Source organism: Schistocerca piceifrons, chromosome 8, assembly GCF_021461385.2.
Source record: "Schistocerca piceifrons isolate TAMUIC-IGC-003096 chromosome 8, iqSchPice1.1, whole genome shotgun sequence".
Lineage (NCBI taxonomy): Eukaryota > Metazoa > Arthropoda > Insecta > Orthoptera > Acrididae > Schistocerca > Schistocerca piceifrons.
The window spans coordinates 420264411-420280499 of NC_060145.1; the positions used below are offsets into that span (position 1 = coordinate 420264411).

Below are 16089 nucleotides of genomic sequence, written 5' to 3' on the forward strand. Positions count from 1 at the left end.
AATACAATTTTATGGTAACTTTTGTTAAAACGATATTGTCACTTCGCTAATTCACCGTTTTTCGGAGTTGCTATTTTGACCTTTTTTTGTTGTGTGCGGACTTACTTGATAACGTCAAATCTCGGACGTTGCGTTGTAGGAGTAGGTTCGTCGTAAAGTTTGTTTCTTAGGTGTATGATGTCAACATAACAAAAAATTCCAAACATAATTACATTTTTCAAAGCATTTATTTTTAAAAGTAACAAATAAAATAAGATAACATTAACAGGAAAAAAAGGACAGCGTCCATAATGTAATTAGATCGCCTTGTAGATCCTCTTGGCCGTGATGTTGCCGAGGGTGATAGTCTGAAAACACAAAAACAAGGAAATATTTTAACTCTCTTACGAAAGGCACGGCAGGAACAGTTCTATAATTTTGTTCACCAATCTAGTGATACCTGACACACATTAATATATTCATTAAGAGATAGTGCTCTTTTTCTATTCAGTACGTTGTTAAGCTAACATGGTGTCAGAAGCGCTGTAAGAACACACGTACAGATCAGGCTTTTACGTTATAGTCAGAGGCAAAGAAATACTGAGGAGACATACACTCCTTAGGAGAGAAAAGAATTAATACCCATGATGTTTCGACACTGCCACAATTCTTTTCGTAAAGGTGTGAAGGAAAAAGACATGATTTTACACGATTTCGACTTCAGTCATTTTACTGCACACGCAATGTTTCTTCCAAAATATGCAACGAAGGAGTTTTTATTTCCCTCTCCGTGTATTTTGTGTTTCAGTTTTTTTAAAAAAAAGCACTGTGTAACCACCGGTGTGATTCTATGGCTCTGAGCACTATGGGACTTAACATCAATGGTCATCAGTCACCTAGAACTTAGAACTACTTAAACCTACCTAACCTAAGGACATCACACAACACCCAGTCATCACGAGGCAGAGAAAATCCCTGACTCCGCCGGGAATCGAACCCGGGAACTCGGGCGTGGGAAGCGAGAACCCTACCGCACGACCACGAGCTGCGGACTGTGATTCTATCCTTCATCTATTGTTGCTTACTACTTTCATTACGTAATTTGTCTGCCTCTGGAATTTTCGTCCTCTACTGTAATTACAGCCACAAGTGAACATTTCATGGTTGGTCTGCAGATTTTACGTTATCCCCTCTCTTTTTCTGGTAAGAAACCTCAGCAGCTCCTGTCGTTACTTTTTTCCTTAGACTTTTTTACTGCGCCTCTGCATTTAATTTTCTGCGTTTTTCAGAATATTTAATGCGTGCTAAGTACCATTTCAAATTGTTTTCTCGCTCCAATATAATATGTGTAAAAGCTTGAAACCTTACTGAAACTTATTTCATAATTCTTTGCCAATATTTTATACCAGCTGATGTCTTATTTGACGCTGGACGGTGACTTCGTTGTCTAAATCTCTTTATGGATGATTTGATTTGTAAGACTCGCAACAGACCATATCGAAAGTTAAATTCATGGGATAAATCTCGAACTCATTGTAATTTGACATAGGCATCCTACAAGAAGATGGCTTATCACCGCTGCAGCACGTCAAAGGTATCCGAATTAGAACGAAGAGAGGGAAAAAGAGTCACTTCGACAGCGCTCGGCCTTTACAGATGACGTGGGTGTGTTAGTGAACAACAAAGATGAAGCCAAATTAACTCTAAATAACTTCGTATGAAAAAGTCAGTATGCGGACACCAAATGAACAGGAAAAGTCCCACTGAAAACAGAGTATAGAAAAACGTCATTGGGCCCTCACTTCAAGTACTTGGGAAACAACCATCCTACCTCCTGGACGGAACACAATTTGCAGCACAGATTGCAAAAACAAACCGACATGGAATCAATACAACGTTGTAATACAAAAGTACGACCCTACAACACGGTTGTTTTACCAGGCGTCTTGTACGTGGCATAAATCACAGTAATTAGAGGGATGATGAAAATTCATGAAATTGAGAAACAAAAAAGAAAATTCCTTAGAAAAATGTACGGCGCTGTTCTTCAAGATAGAACTTAGATCAGACGATCTACAAAGAAATTCTACGAAAACAAAGTGTAGATAAATTTAAGAAAAGTCATCTGCAGTTCTAGGATACCTATGTAGAATGAATGAAAACGGACCCACTAACAAAATTCTTAATATCGCTAATCCAAGATGATTAAAGACTATTTGGATGAAATAAATATAAGAAGATCTGGAGGAACTGAAATTATCAGAACGTAAATTATGGGCGGAAAACAATTCCACACTCAAAACAGAAACAAAAAAAACGAATGAGTCTCAAAAGAAGAAACGGACACAGAAGAAGATGAGAAAACACAGTGAATTAATGAAAAGGTTTTTAGAAGAGAAGGTAATTTTTAACAGAAAGTGAAAGTGAGCTTGGCCAAAGTTCACACGCTCTTTATAATAATAATAATAAGTATATACAGTATATACAGTGAGACGGAAGGATTCATGATTGCAATACAGGATCAAACAATAAACACCAGATATTACAGCAAGCATATTATTAAAGATCCCAATACCACAACAGATAAATGCAGACTTTGCAAACAACAAATAGCAACAGTAGATCACATTACAAGTGGATGTACAACACTAGCAAATACAGAATACCCCAGAAGACATGACAATGTAGCAAAAATAATACATCAACAGCTTGCCTTACAACATAAACTTATAAAACAACATAAACTTATAAAACATCATGTTCCCACATACAAGTATGCACCACAAAATGTACTGGAGAACGATGAATACAAATTATACTGGAACAGAACCATTATAACAGATAAAACAACACCACATAACAAACCTGACATCATACTCACCAATAAAAAGAAGAAATTAACACAACTAATCGAAATATCCATACCCAATACAACAAATATACAAAAGACAACAGGAGAAAAAATTGAAAAATACATCCAACTGGCTGAGGAAGTCAAGGACAGGTGGCATCAGGATAAAGTTGACATTATACCAATTATACTATCAACTACAGGAGTCATACCACACAATATCCACCAGTACATCAATGCAATACAGCTACATCCAAACTTATATATACAACTACAGAAATCTGTAATTATTGACACTTGTTCAATTACCCGAAAGTTCCTAAATGCAATGTAACATATACCGTACAGTTAAAAGGAAGTCACGCTTGGTCAAGGTCCGCGTCACCTTCCATTTTTAACCAGACATAACGTCTGCGAAAGGAAAGAAGATAATAATGATAATAATAATAAAAGCTTTTGTACACAAGAATATCGTGAATGTTCTTTTATATTACACGACAGGAAGTGAAATCTGTTAACAAGATAATCTTCTTATAAATTATAGGACAAAAATGTTAGAGTTGTTTGAGAAATTCTCGCTGCTGTCTGACGGTAGGCCCGAATACGACAACAGTTACTGTAATATAAATTGTTCATTCAAAAAGTGTGGCTGGTTACAGTTTTTTTCTTGGATAGTATTTAGAAAACAATGAATTGGTCAACACATGGGAAATTACGACAGCAAATAAAACTGTATTTCAAACGTCAGAAGTTAAGCAATAAGGGAGTTTATATGAGATCAATTTGAAAACTGAAAATACTAGTAGGCTGACTTCGCCGTATGGGTGAATCTAGAAGCGGCACCAGAGAGGAGTTTCTGGTCGGCTGGGTACTCACCACCGTCAGTGCATCTGCGGTGAACTTCTTCTCCATGTTGACGACCTTGCCGTCGGGGAACTTCTGGACCTGGAGCAGGGTGTCGTCGCTCTTCTGGGTGACGGTGGTCTTGGCCTTCTTGCCGTCCAGCGTCGTCTCGTCGAACTCCTCGCCCAGCTTGAAGGAGGTGGTCACCTTGCGGTCTCCCGCGGCCGTCACCTGCGTGTACACGCCGCCGCTCTCCGTCAGCGTCGTCGTGGGCTTCAGCTGGGCGGCGGCCTCCTTCGTCGCCGCGTCCACGCCTGCCCACAAGGAAAGCAACCTTCAGTGGCAGTTCGGCAGCGCGACAGTTTCCAGAGGTGACTCCGAAGTCTAGCCCACACACTGCATGATCAAAAGTGTCCGGACACCCCTATGTAATGCTGAATTGACCAGTAGGCATCGAGAGAGGTGGATCAGTCGGTATAAAAAGATGTAGGGAGTGTTATATTGTTAGTGGGGACGCAGTAAAAGCAGAATGGGTCTATCAGTACAGCTCAGTGACTTGGAACGTCGACTGGTCATTCTATACCACCAGAGTAGCAAAATAATCACAAAACAGTGGCAAAAACCGACTGTTGGTGATGCGATTGTCAAAGTGGAAACGCGAAGAAACAACCACAGCTAAACCAAGCCCACGCGGACCAAATGCACTGCGGACAGAGACCATAAAGCATTGCAAGGGGAGGTTGTAAAAAATCGCATGAAAACAGCGAAAGGAATTGCTCGTCTATTTCGTAGTGCTATCGGCTCTCTAGCTAGCACAATGACTCTCCTCAGGGACGAAAGAAAAGTGAAGTATAATGGTCGAGCAGAACCTCAAAAGGCGCGTATCTCTGTACTTGTTGCTAAGCTACACTTGAGGTAATGTAAACAACGACGCGGCTGGACAGTGAATGACTGGAAACGAGAGGCAACCCGATGGAAGAGTTTGGATTTGGCGAATGCCTGAAGAACGTTGCTTGACATCACGTGTATTACAACTAGTAAAGTACAGAGGAGATGTGTTATGGTATGAGATTATTTTTTCGTGGTTAGGCTGTGGTCCCCTCATTGCACTTAAGAAAACGCTGGATCCGAAAAGATATGAAGACGTTTCCAGCGTGGTATACTGCATTTGGTGGAGGAACAGTTCCAAGACATGAATGTCTGTATCACCATGACAGTGCAATCTGCCATAAAGCATTATCAGTGAGACAACAGTTTGTGGAGAGTAATACTCCTCAAACAGGAGCTCGAATCAAACTCACTCCAACACCTTTGGGATGACTAAGAACGTTGACTACGCAGCAGACCCTATCGTCCAACATCACTATCTTCTCTGACTGCCGAGGAAGAATGGGGTGTTATTCCTTCACAGACGTTCAAACACGTCATTGAAAGTCTCCCCAGAACGGTTCAAGACAATAAGCCGACACACATCCTTTTAATGTCCACTAATAGATATTCTGATACTTTGGTCTGACATTTTACACGGGCTTCCAGTCGTTCAGGATCAAAATTAGAGTGGTCGTATTGTATACAGAACCGACACTCACAAATGAATACCTCAGATAGTCCGAGATCAATCAACGATATTAAACGTGTAAGAGCAATTCCACAATTATGCGCAGAGAAGACAGAGCAGGTAGGTGGAAACAGTACATTGATGGCCTCTAGCAACAGTTTGATGACGAGGAAGTACGCGTTGGATGTTCATAGATGGTTCCACCTTGAAGAAGGATAGACAACAGTGTTAGATGTGTGTACGGTGGAGTTTACGACTGTTTACGGTTCGCGATTGGTTGTAGTATATGGAGCGTTATTCGTTACAGAAACCTGCAGGTGCATGATAAGGGTACAGTTCAGAAGGATCTGATCCTTGGAGATGGAACAAATGCACAGCAAGACTGTCATCTCTTTGACTACTTGGCTGTTGACGTAACTGATGCAGCATAAGCAACGTGTTTAAACCACGGTTTATCACCTCCAAAGCACAATACTGAAGCTGCTGACAAATTATATCACCGCTGCTAAAAATGCCTCGTTCATGTAAATAATTTAAGTTACAAGATTAGGACAAAGAAAAAATGGAGCAGCTTTCACATATTAAATATGAATAGTGACTCACAAGGCAAATAAAGTGTTGCAGAAAAATAAAAGATTTCACGTAAGAGCCACAGTGTCGGAATGAAGCATACGAGCGGCCACCTCGTCATTATGAAGCCCATAACAAAAGTAACCGAAAAGTTCTTGGAACCAGTTGTTCTTTCTGTATTTGTAAGCATGTAGAGTGCCGCTGGAAGGACATTATATGCCGTTGCTGAACCGTCTAAATGCAAAATCCAGGAAATTTTCGCTGAACGAGACAACGCATGCAAGAATAAAGAACTGTAGCCGTGATATGACTGTAATTCTGAAACGTGTCTGAAAAAGCAGTGATGCATATAAGCGGACCCTAAAATGTAACACTTACATTGATAAATCTATGTATCACAATTGTTCCCCGTGAAACGTATATTAGAAGTTAGTATCTCACTCTCTGATGCAACAACATGTCATTTGCTACCCATAAGTTACGTTAAATAAGCAGCACATGCTAAATTGCAACTACAGGTGAGTCATAGGTTCTGGTCTCACATTGACTTTACTTGTACCCAGTTAAATATCACAAACTAACATCGTTTACCAGTTTAACCAACCTCATGTTTTTTGCCTAGGTGTACTACCACTCTCAGATTATTTATTTCACATATCAGTCGTAGTCAAATAAACATGGAATTAATATTTGGTTAGTAATTCTAGGTGTAGTTTGATTACAAACAACCTCCTTAATATAAAAACAAGACATTTTTTCGGAGCATTTTAAGCAATAGTTAGGAAGAGCAGACTTGAGGAAGCAAGGAAAGAAGAAAAAATTGGAAGCAATAGAGATGTGGATATTTAGAACTGCCAGTAAAATATAATAAAATCGGAAATACAAAGACTAAGAGAAATTAAAAAGAAAAGGGTATTTATTAAAATGATACAGAGTAGAAAAACTAAAATGTCTAATTCCTAATTCCACGGACAAGCTTCATAAAATGCATCTTAGAAGGAAAAGTCCTAGGAAAAATATCAAAAGGCAAGCTCAGAACATTTGAATTACACAGCGTCAGCAGTGGAATGCTCTCCAGCAACTACGAGCAAATGGTAAAGATGGCGAGAGAGAAACAAGGATGTCTTCATTAGCAAGGCGTTGTCTTTAGAACCTGGTAAACTGTGAGTCGACAACAGAGATCTTACTGCGAACTCTAAGCAAACGTGAAGTGATTCTATCAGACTAGTAATGAAGGTATCAAAAATTTAGTGAGAGAAAACACGTGTGTCGTGGAAACTAACCGTAGGCGTTGAGGAAGGCCTCCATGTTCTCATTCTTGTCCAGCTGGTAGGTCTTTCCCAGGAATGCCTTCACCATCTTGGAGGTTGTTGCTTCGACGACAGCACACGGGACGATCAGTAGCGGTCGGGGTAGTCGGCAGCGGGCGCCCAGTAACCGGGTGTCTTTATACGCTCTGGCAGGGGTCAAAGTAGCGAGAGGCCCGTTACGACAGCCGGCGGGAGATAACGGCAGCAGCTCAAATTGGTTTAAGATGAGCCCTTCGATAAGAAGGGCTTGTGTAAAGCAAACTCTGCACCTGTCTCCGAACTGCGATAGTCGCAAGAGTGTTGAGACATACTCAAGATTACTTCATAGCCAAGCGATAAAGGTCGCGGTTTCGACGTAACAGAATGTAGAGTGGTGCTTTCGGGGATGGGGCGGGGGGCATGGCGGGACAGTATGAGGTTATAAGCCATCTAGTATTCTACGGCGATACATTTTGCGACCGAAATACATTACCAGACGAAAAAGCTGAAACTCTCAGAAGGAAACGAGGAAAGGAAATAAAACTTCCCGGGTTCAGATTTACAAACAACGTGGCAGTCAGCACACTTATTGATAAGACGCTGCATACCCTGTGGCCTGGATGCAAGCTATGAATCGGTTGGAACGGGTGTCAGAAAGCCGTTATACCCTCTCCTGAGACAAGCTAACCCACAACTGAGGTATTTGGCGCTTCACCAAAGAAGCCCACGTAAATGTTCCATAATGCGAATCCAGAACTGCCGCCAACATGAGTAAGTTAGAAGTAGTTATCCGCAGTGTAGCGAAGCAGCTGAAATCACTTAATAAAGGCATATGCTCCGATGCAGATAGTATTTTTTTTAGCACTCCGTCTTCAGGCCACGAGTGGCCAACCGGAACCATCCGACCGCCGTGTCATCCTCAGTGGAGGATGCGGATAGGAGGGGCGTGGGGTCAGCACACCGCTCTCCCGATCGTCATGATGGTATTCTTGACCGAAGCCGCTACTATTCGGTCGAGTAGCTCCGCAATTGGCATCAAAAGGTTGAGTGCACCCCGAAAAATGGCAACAGCGCATGGCGGTCTGGATGGTCACCCATCCAAGTGCCGACCACGTCAACCGACAGCGCTGAACTTCGCTGATCTTACGGGAACCGGTGTATCCATTGCGGCAAGGCCGTTGCTGATGCAGATAGTATACCAGTTACATTCCTTTCACATCACGTTGAGATTATAGTTCTGTACTTAACCATCAGATACGACCAATCGCTCGACTAAAGAGTAAAAGTAGCACAGGCAACATCAACAACCGGGAAAAGAAATAGGAGTAATTCGCAGAGTTGCAAAAATGTTCAAATGTTTGTGGATTCCTAAGGAAACAAACTGCTGAGGTCAACGGTCCCTAGACTTACACACTACTTAAACTAACTGGTGCTAAGAACAACACACACACACACACATGCCCGAGGGAGGATTCGAACCTCCGGCGGGAGGGCCAGAATTACAGACCAATATCACTGACGTCGGTTTGTAGAAGGTTTGGAACATTATGAACTACCTCGAAGAAAACGATCTGTTGACATACGGTCAGCACGAAAGCAGAAAATATCGTTCATTTGAAACACAGCTACCCTCACGTAGTAATGTGTGCTGTCATTGGGGAATCTCGAACTCAAATTAATTCCGATTTCTAGATTACCCATATGCTTTTGATACAGTTCTTACAAGCAGCTTCTATTCAAACTGCTTGCCTATGGGGTATCGTTTCAGCTGTCTCTCAGAAAAAATCAAAGTTCACAGTATTTGACAGAAAGTCATTGAGTCTAACAGAAGTGATATCTGGCGTTCCCCAAGGAGACTCTCTGCTGTTTCTAACGTATTTCAATGAGTTCCCAATCTGAGCAATCCTTTTGGATTTTTTGTATGTGTTGCTGTGATTTACCGACTAATAACATCAGGAGCTCAAAATCAGTTTAAAAATTATTTACACAAGACGTCTGTATGGTGCGAAAAGTGGCAGTTGGTCCTAAATAATGAAATATGCGGGAGTATTAAAAGTTGTCCTTTAAAATTCAGTTAGATGATAAATCACAAAAATCAAAACGCTGCCAATTCAACTAAATGCCCGGGAATAACAATTGTGAACAACTTAAATTGGAACAATCACATAGATAATGTGGGGAAGGCGAACCATAAACTGCGTTTTATTGGTAGAATACTTAGAAGACGCAACTGGTCCACTAAAGGGACTGCCTACACTATGCTTGTCCGTCCTCTACTAGAGTACTGCTGCACGGTATTGGATCCTTACCAGATATGACTGACGGAGGACATCGAAAACGTTCAAAGACGGTGAGATCGTTTTGTATTATCGCAAAATAGGGAAGGGAGTGTCACGGATATGATACTCGAGTTGAGGTAGCAATCGTTAATACAAAGGATTTTTTCATTGCGGCGACGTATTTCCACGAAATTCCAATCTCCAACTTTCTCCTCAGAATGTAAAAATATTTTATTGATATCCACTTACGTAGGCAGAAATGATCGTCATAATAACATAAGAGAAGTCATAGCTCGCACGGAAAGATTTAAACGTTCGTTTTTGCTGCGTGCTGATAGTGTAACAGGAAAGAAATAGCCGTTTCTATTTTGCTTTTGCAATTTCGGTATTATGGCACTGTCAGATACATATATTTGAATCCAGATATGAGTTATAAATAACTGTACTCTTGCGGAGTTTTGTCCCAGATTGTATCCATGGGGATTATTTTACTTGTGTTAGCTATCGCAGGGAAAGTGATGTGCAGTAATACCACAAAAATATCCTGTGCTGAAAGAAAATCCAGTAATGAAATATTACATTGCTGTAAAGTTGGTCACATATCTATGATGATGCCATTACTTGTACTGTGCTATGACATGGCATCGAATACAGTAGAGTCTCGTTAATCTGAACTAATTCGGACCGGACCTTGTTCGGATTACCGATTTGTTCGGATTAGCCGGAATGACGGTGACGAGTTTCTAGAATGAAGGATACCAAGCAGACAAGTAGGTACACCAAGGTAACAAATGGGAACAAGTGTGGGAACAATGGCTCACTCTCACTCCCTGCCCTTGTTGTTGTGCATTGTTGAGACCTTTGTAGTGTCTGAGGTCCGTGTACTGCAAGCTGGCTCACAAAGCGCTTGCTTATGTTAGTTATCGATCGCTGGCACGCGTAACAGTTGTATTGTATTCGTTAAGGTGCAGTGGTGTACGTATTTTCGTCATGAGTAAACGGAAACATATAACGTTAACTCTCAAAGAAAATCTGAATGCTTTAAAGCGGATTGATAATGGTGAGAATGTGTCTCAACTGGCAACGGAACTGGGTGTTGATAAAGAACCATTTGTGATTAGAAGAAGAACCGAGCGAAGCTTGAACAGTCCTGTACAACATCTTCGGGAAAAGCCTAGAAATTCGGCACACTTTGAAACAGTCCCAGTATGATAAAGTGGATGAGGTTGTTTTACTTTGGTTTATGCAGGAAAGAGAAAGAGGGACTCCTTTAAGTGGAGCACTGGTTCAGGAGAAGACTGTTTACCTGAACAAATTAATGAATGGTGATGGGTCTTTTAGTGCGATTACAGGCTAGTTGGACAGATTCAAAAAACATCATGGAATCCGTCAGCTAACAATTAATGGAGAGAAGCTTTCTTCTGACCGTGATGTAGCGAAGGAATACTTAGGTGAGTTTGAAAAAATGATAAGAGAGGGAAAGTATTCACCCAAACAAATTTATAGCGCTGACGAGACTGGCCTTAATTTTAGAGCATTGCCAACAAAAAGCCTGGCATCAAAAGCAGAAGACCATGCTCCTGGTTTTAAAATGTGCAAAGATCGTGTGACTTTATTATCGTGCAGCAACGCTGCTGGTAATCACAAGCAAATCTGCTTGGCCCAGAGCTTTTAAAAACTGCAACATGAAGTCCCTGCCCGTATATATCGCAACCAGAAAAAAGCATGGATGGACGGTAAGCTGTTCAAAGAATGGTTTCATGGCCAGTTTGTTCCCTCTGTTCGACGGTTTTCTAAGGAAAATCATTTGTCTCCCCATGCAATCCTTTTGATTGATAACGCGCCATCTCACTCAAGCACTGAGGAATTATGTGATGGAGAAATTGTGGCGAAGTTTTTGCCGCTGAGTGTTACACCACTTCTACAGCCGATGAACCAGGGCGTAATGCAAAGATTAAAACTGATTCACAGAAAACAATTTTTAAGAATTCTGATCCAAGATGATAGCATTCCTTTAATCGACAAAATAAAAAAGACCAGTGTGAAGGATGTTGTTTATTGGGCTTCTGAGGCATGGCAGAATATTTCATAAAATACTCTGAGAAAATCGTGGAGAAAACTGTGAACATCTCTTAAATTTCAGGACAACGTAGTTGAAAATGAAGAGGAAAATCTACTACAAATGATAGAGATAATGGCTGGATGTGAAGAAGCTAGTGAAGAAGACGTAGTTGAGTGGATGAGAGCGGATGGGGCACGTGTGGAGAACCTTACTGACGCTGATTTAGTTGCTGCTGTGACTCAAGACCAGGAAGAAGTGGACTGCTGTGACGCAAGCGACAAAGGAGAGCTGGTGCCACACAGTGAGGCAGCAGGAGCCCTTGACCTCGCACTACCTTATTTGGAGCGACAGCCCACTGCTACACCTGCTGATTTTATGTTTATGAGACGATGGCACAACTATGCGTCATATAACAGACTGTCTTCATTACGCCAAGAAACAATGACTGAGTTTCTGTCATCTAAAAAGTAGGGATAAAATGTCCGCTGAGTTTTAGTAAGTTTGACAGCTTTTCTTTCATTGTTATGCATTGTTTAAACCTAATGTTTTCTTGCCAGTTTTCCTAATACATGTTTCCTGTACTGTGTAAATTAAAATAGTATGTATGACAGCAGTTTACTGCACATTTTTCCACACTTAGACTAACATTTTTCATGTTCGGATTACCGGGGTCCGGATTAGCGGGACTCTTCTGTATTTGTGTTTGACAATGACGTAACGCCTAAATTGTAACAGCAATTCACAACCAGCCAAACCATAAAGATTACGGTCCAATTTGCAAGAAGTTAAAGAAATACATCTGTGTCGAAATAGTGCCCAGTGGCAGTAAACGAGATGTTGATCGTTTCTCCATAGGAAAACTGTTTCAGTTGCTTCAAAAGTGGCAGAGATGTATATCGGAATCCTTAGCTGTTTTTGCGAAGCAGAAAAAAGTCAGCTGAAGTTAGGGCAAAATGTGCCGAAATACCATAAGGAAATGCGTCATTGTGTACCTACGACCCTAAAACGGAAGCCAGACACCTGCGAGCCCCAACATTTTTTGAGTCCCAGGACTCCATGAATTTTTGAGTGAATGCGGGAATAATTCCTTCGAAGTTATCTACTCCATTGCTTTATTAGATACAACAATTTTGAGAATTTACTATGAAAAGAAATTAAATTTGGATGAACAAGTAAGTGTGTTTAAAATGTATTTTCTGGTTTATTTTTTGTAAATGTCTCAGTTGACACTAGTAAATTTTGTTTGTCCATGAGCACAAATTGAAACCCGTGGCCTTTTGATATAAGCATCGTTAACATTACATCTTATAGAAACACATGGTGAGTAACTTAAGGTAGTGTTGTTACTGTAATACAGATTATCATACGAGCAAATTAATGCAATTATGGTATTTCTTGTGCGGTTGACTAATGGTCTAGATTTGACTATAAATATAGCCAAAAAAGTTGATACAGCGTAGGAGAAGAATCTAAATTAGGCCTAGCATAGGCTGCTCAGGTTGAACAGTCAATTTAAGGTAATTTAGTTAGTAGATACATGCGCTCATTGGCTTGAGGGGTGTCAGAAAGACCAATGTAGGTTAAATCTACATGCTACACTTGGGCGTGCTGTTCTTCTCTGCCGTTTTACGGCCGTAGCTACGTAACAGTACTTATGCGCCGTATTGGTAAGTGAAAATTTTGTTCGATCATGCGTTCCCTACTCTGATCTTACTTTATTACTATTTTTAGCACCTAATACCTTATAAAAGATAAGAGGAAAGTCTCTCGATTGTCCAGGTTAGGGACAAAGTGATACTTCAACCTCACGTTCATTAATTCAAACTTGTTCATTCGCTGCCGTGTGTTTGTGGAAGGGGAGAGGAATAAGGGTGGGAAGACTGAGGGAGGGAGAGAGGGGGCAGAGGAGGAGATTTATTGTCTTCTGGAAACTGTACCTGCGCCACTGAACGAATATTAAAAGAAATTTCGCACACAGGCCCAGAAGATCGTGCGATGCCAACCGGACATCGTGTCGAGGTTGGAACGTTTGTAGTCCAGTCAACGAAGGGAAATTAGAGAGAAAGAGCCGTATAGTCGCAAATTTTTGTACAGTAGTAGAAGGGAGGGTTTTGAACAACATACCAAAAATTCTGGCCGGTGGGAGTGTGATCGTAGAGATTGAAAGGGGTAAGGGTTCATTTAACTGAGGTCAACTAGCTGTTGTACGCATCACCTTCAGCTGATGGTGCTGTCTGAAAGCGGCATATGTATAGCCGAAACCGGCCAGTTTAATAAAGTGCCACCGCACTTTAGACTGTTTTCTACTGATTTTATGTAGATTAAAAGATCGCGGCTTCCCGAAAATGTTACCAAAAACGTTGTGCATTTAAAGGTCACATTTTTATATTTTTCTTGAATAGCCTGAAAACTGCAGATTCTAGTGAAAATATCCCCATTCATTTTCCTCGAGGACTAATAGGTTTCCGCTATACAGGCAATGGAAAGACCGCAGATTATTAATAATAGTATTTCAGTGGTATAAAATTAATTTATTTGTTAAATGAAACGGGTTAAGAACAAACATTAAATTTGTATTGCAGAATGTTCTCGGGGTGTAACAGGGTGCAGGAGGTGGAGGGTAGAAGTGTGAGGGAAGGTAGATCACCGGATTGTGATCACGCACTTCCATCCTTCATAGGTCTGCAAACTGTAGAGCGAGCTGGCGGTTCCCCACTCTAACCTCTACACTACACCACAGGGCGTTTCAAAAACCTATACCAACCCTTCCGAAGCTCGCTCTGTGAATCATTAGGGACGCAGTGAGCCAGCATGCCCGTAGGTGTTTATCTTCCACAAAATGCGTTAACAATTTATAGAGTACAGATGTGAGTTACGAACAAAATAACGAAAGAAAAGCATGTGGACATAAGCTACGTAAAGCTCTGGGCAGTATTTTACACATCAGTTCTTAGTTCCTGTAGGGCAGCTGTAGCGTTCTTCGGAGAAAGGCAACTTCCTCCACCGCGAGTGACGTTCGCTTTTCACTTTTCGCATATTCTGTTCAAAGTCTATGCAATTTTTCTTCAACTAAATCATAATTTCTTCTGTTCTTGTAGAAGCAATTGGTGTCCTTAACTGTAATAGAATGTTGAGGCGAAGAGTCTTTGCAACCTAGTAAACAAGAACTCATTAGATTTGGTTCAAATGGTTCAAATGGCTCTATGCACTATGGGACTCAACATCTGAGGTCATCAGTTCCCTAGAACTTAGAACTACTTAAACCTAACTAACCTAAGGACAGCACACACATCCATGCCCGAGGCAGGATTCGAACCTGCGACGGTAGCGTTCGCGCGATTCCAGACTGAAGCGCCTAGAACCGCTCGGCCACTCCGGCCGGCCCATTAGATTTACCAGGATTAATTCATCCGTGATAACTCTCTGTTTTCATTATCAACAGATCAGCTCAGCACTGGACACAACCTTTCACAGAGCCAACATGAACAATAAAACAAGTCTCCCATTCTTCCCTGCCAGCATAACCTTCTGCAGCTGGTATAGTCTGTCCACGCAACGCATTGTGTGTAATGCCTGTTAATGCGTTTCATTAACCCGTATTACATTGTCTGGATTTGGTGAAAAGGTTAGTAGTGACAAATACGCACAAACTGCCTTCTCTTCGGGGAAAGGGGAGAGGGATGGAGGACGGGCGGCAGGCATCTTTGCCGATTATTCCAGTGCAGGAACGTCTGAACCTACATCTACATCGTACTCCACAAGCCACCTTGTGGTGCATGCCGGAGAGTACCTCTGGTACCACTGACTGATCCCCCTTACAATGTTCTGTCGCGAATGGCGCGAGGGAAGAGTGATTGCCGGTAACCCCTGCATTGGCTTTAACTTTTCAAATTTTCTCTTCGTGGTTATGAGGCTAGATTTAAGTGGGAGGAAGTAATATGTTGTCCGACTCTTCTCGAAAGTGTACTCTCGAAATTTCAGTTTTAAACTGATGTACAGAGATGCACAATGCAACTGGAGTTTGTTGAGCATCTTGCTAACGCTCTCTCGCGCCGACCAAGCCACCCCGTAACGAAACGCGCCGCTCTTTGTCGGATCTTCTCTATCTCTTCTGTCAGTCCTATCTTGTATGGATACCAAACTGACAAACAGTACTCAAGAATCGTCGAACAAGCGTCTTATAAGCTACTTCCTCCGTGGATAAGTTACATTTGCTTATCATTGTTCCTATGAGTCTGCTTGTGGCGTCCGCTTTTTTCAATATTTATTTTATGTAGTCATTCCACTTAAGGTCGCTCTGGATATTTACTCGCAGATATTTTACGATAGATACTGTTTCCAGCACCTTCTCATCCATAGTGTACTTACACAGTAATAGATTTCTTTTCCCACGTATGCGGAATGTGTTACATTTATTACCTTCAGGGTCAACTGCCACAGCCTGTACCATTCATTAGCCGGCCGATGTGACTGAGTGGTTCTAGGCGCTTCAGTCCGCAACCGCACTGCTGCTACGGTCGCAGGTATGAATCTTGCCTCGTACACAGATGTGTGTGATGTCCTCAGGCTAGTTAGGTTTAAGTAGTTCAAAGTCTTGGGGACTGATGACCTCAGATGTTAAGTCCCTTAGTGCTTAGGGTCATTTGAACCTATTTTTG

General features: G+C 41.5%; 1 protein-coding gene across 1 annotated transcript; it reads right to left on the reverse strand.

Annotated features, from left to right (window-relative positions):
- Window positions 1–282: 282 nt before the first annotated feature.
- LOC124712410 (fatty acid-binding protein, muscle-like) lies at window positions 283–7160 on the reverse strand. The gene is made up of 3 exons (XM_047242705.1): window positions 7085–7160; window positions 3707–3987; window positions 283–347 (listed from the first exon to the last, which is right to left on the reverse strand). The coding sequence occupies exons 1-3, from the start codon at window positions 7158–7160 to the stop codon at window positions 297–299; spliced, it is 408 nt and encodes a 135-aa protein (XP_047098661.1). The 3' UTR covers window positions 283–296.
- Window positions 7161–16089: the final 8929 nt, after the last annotated feature.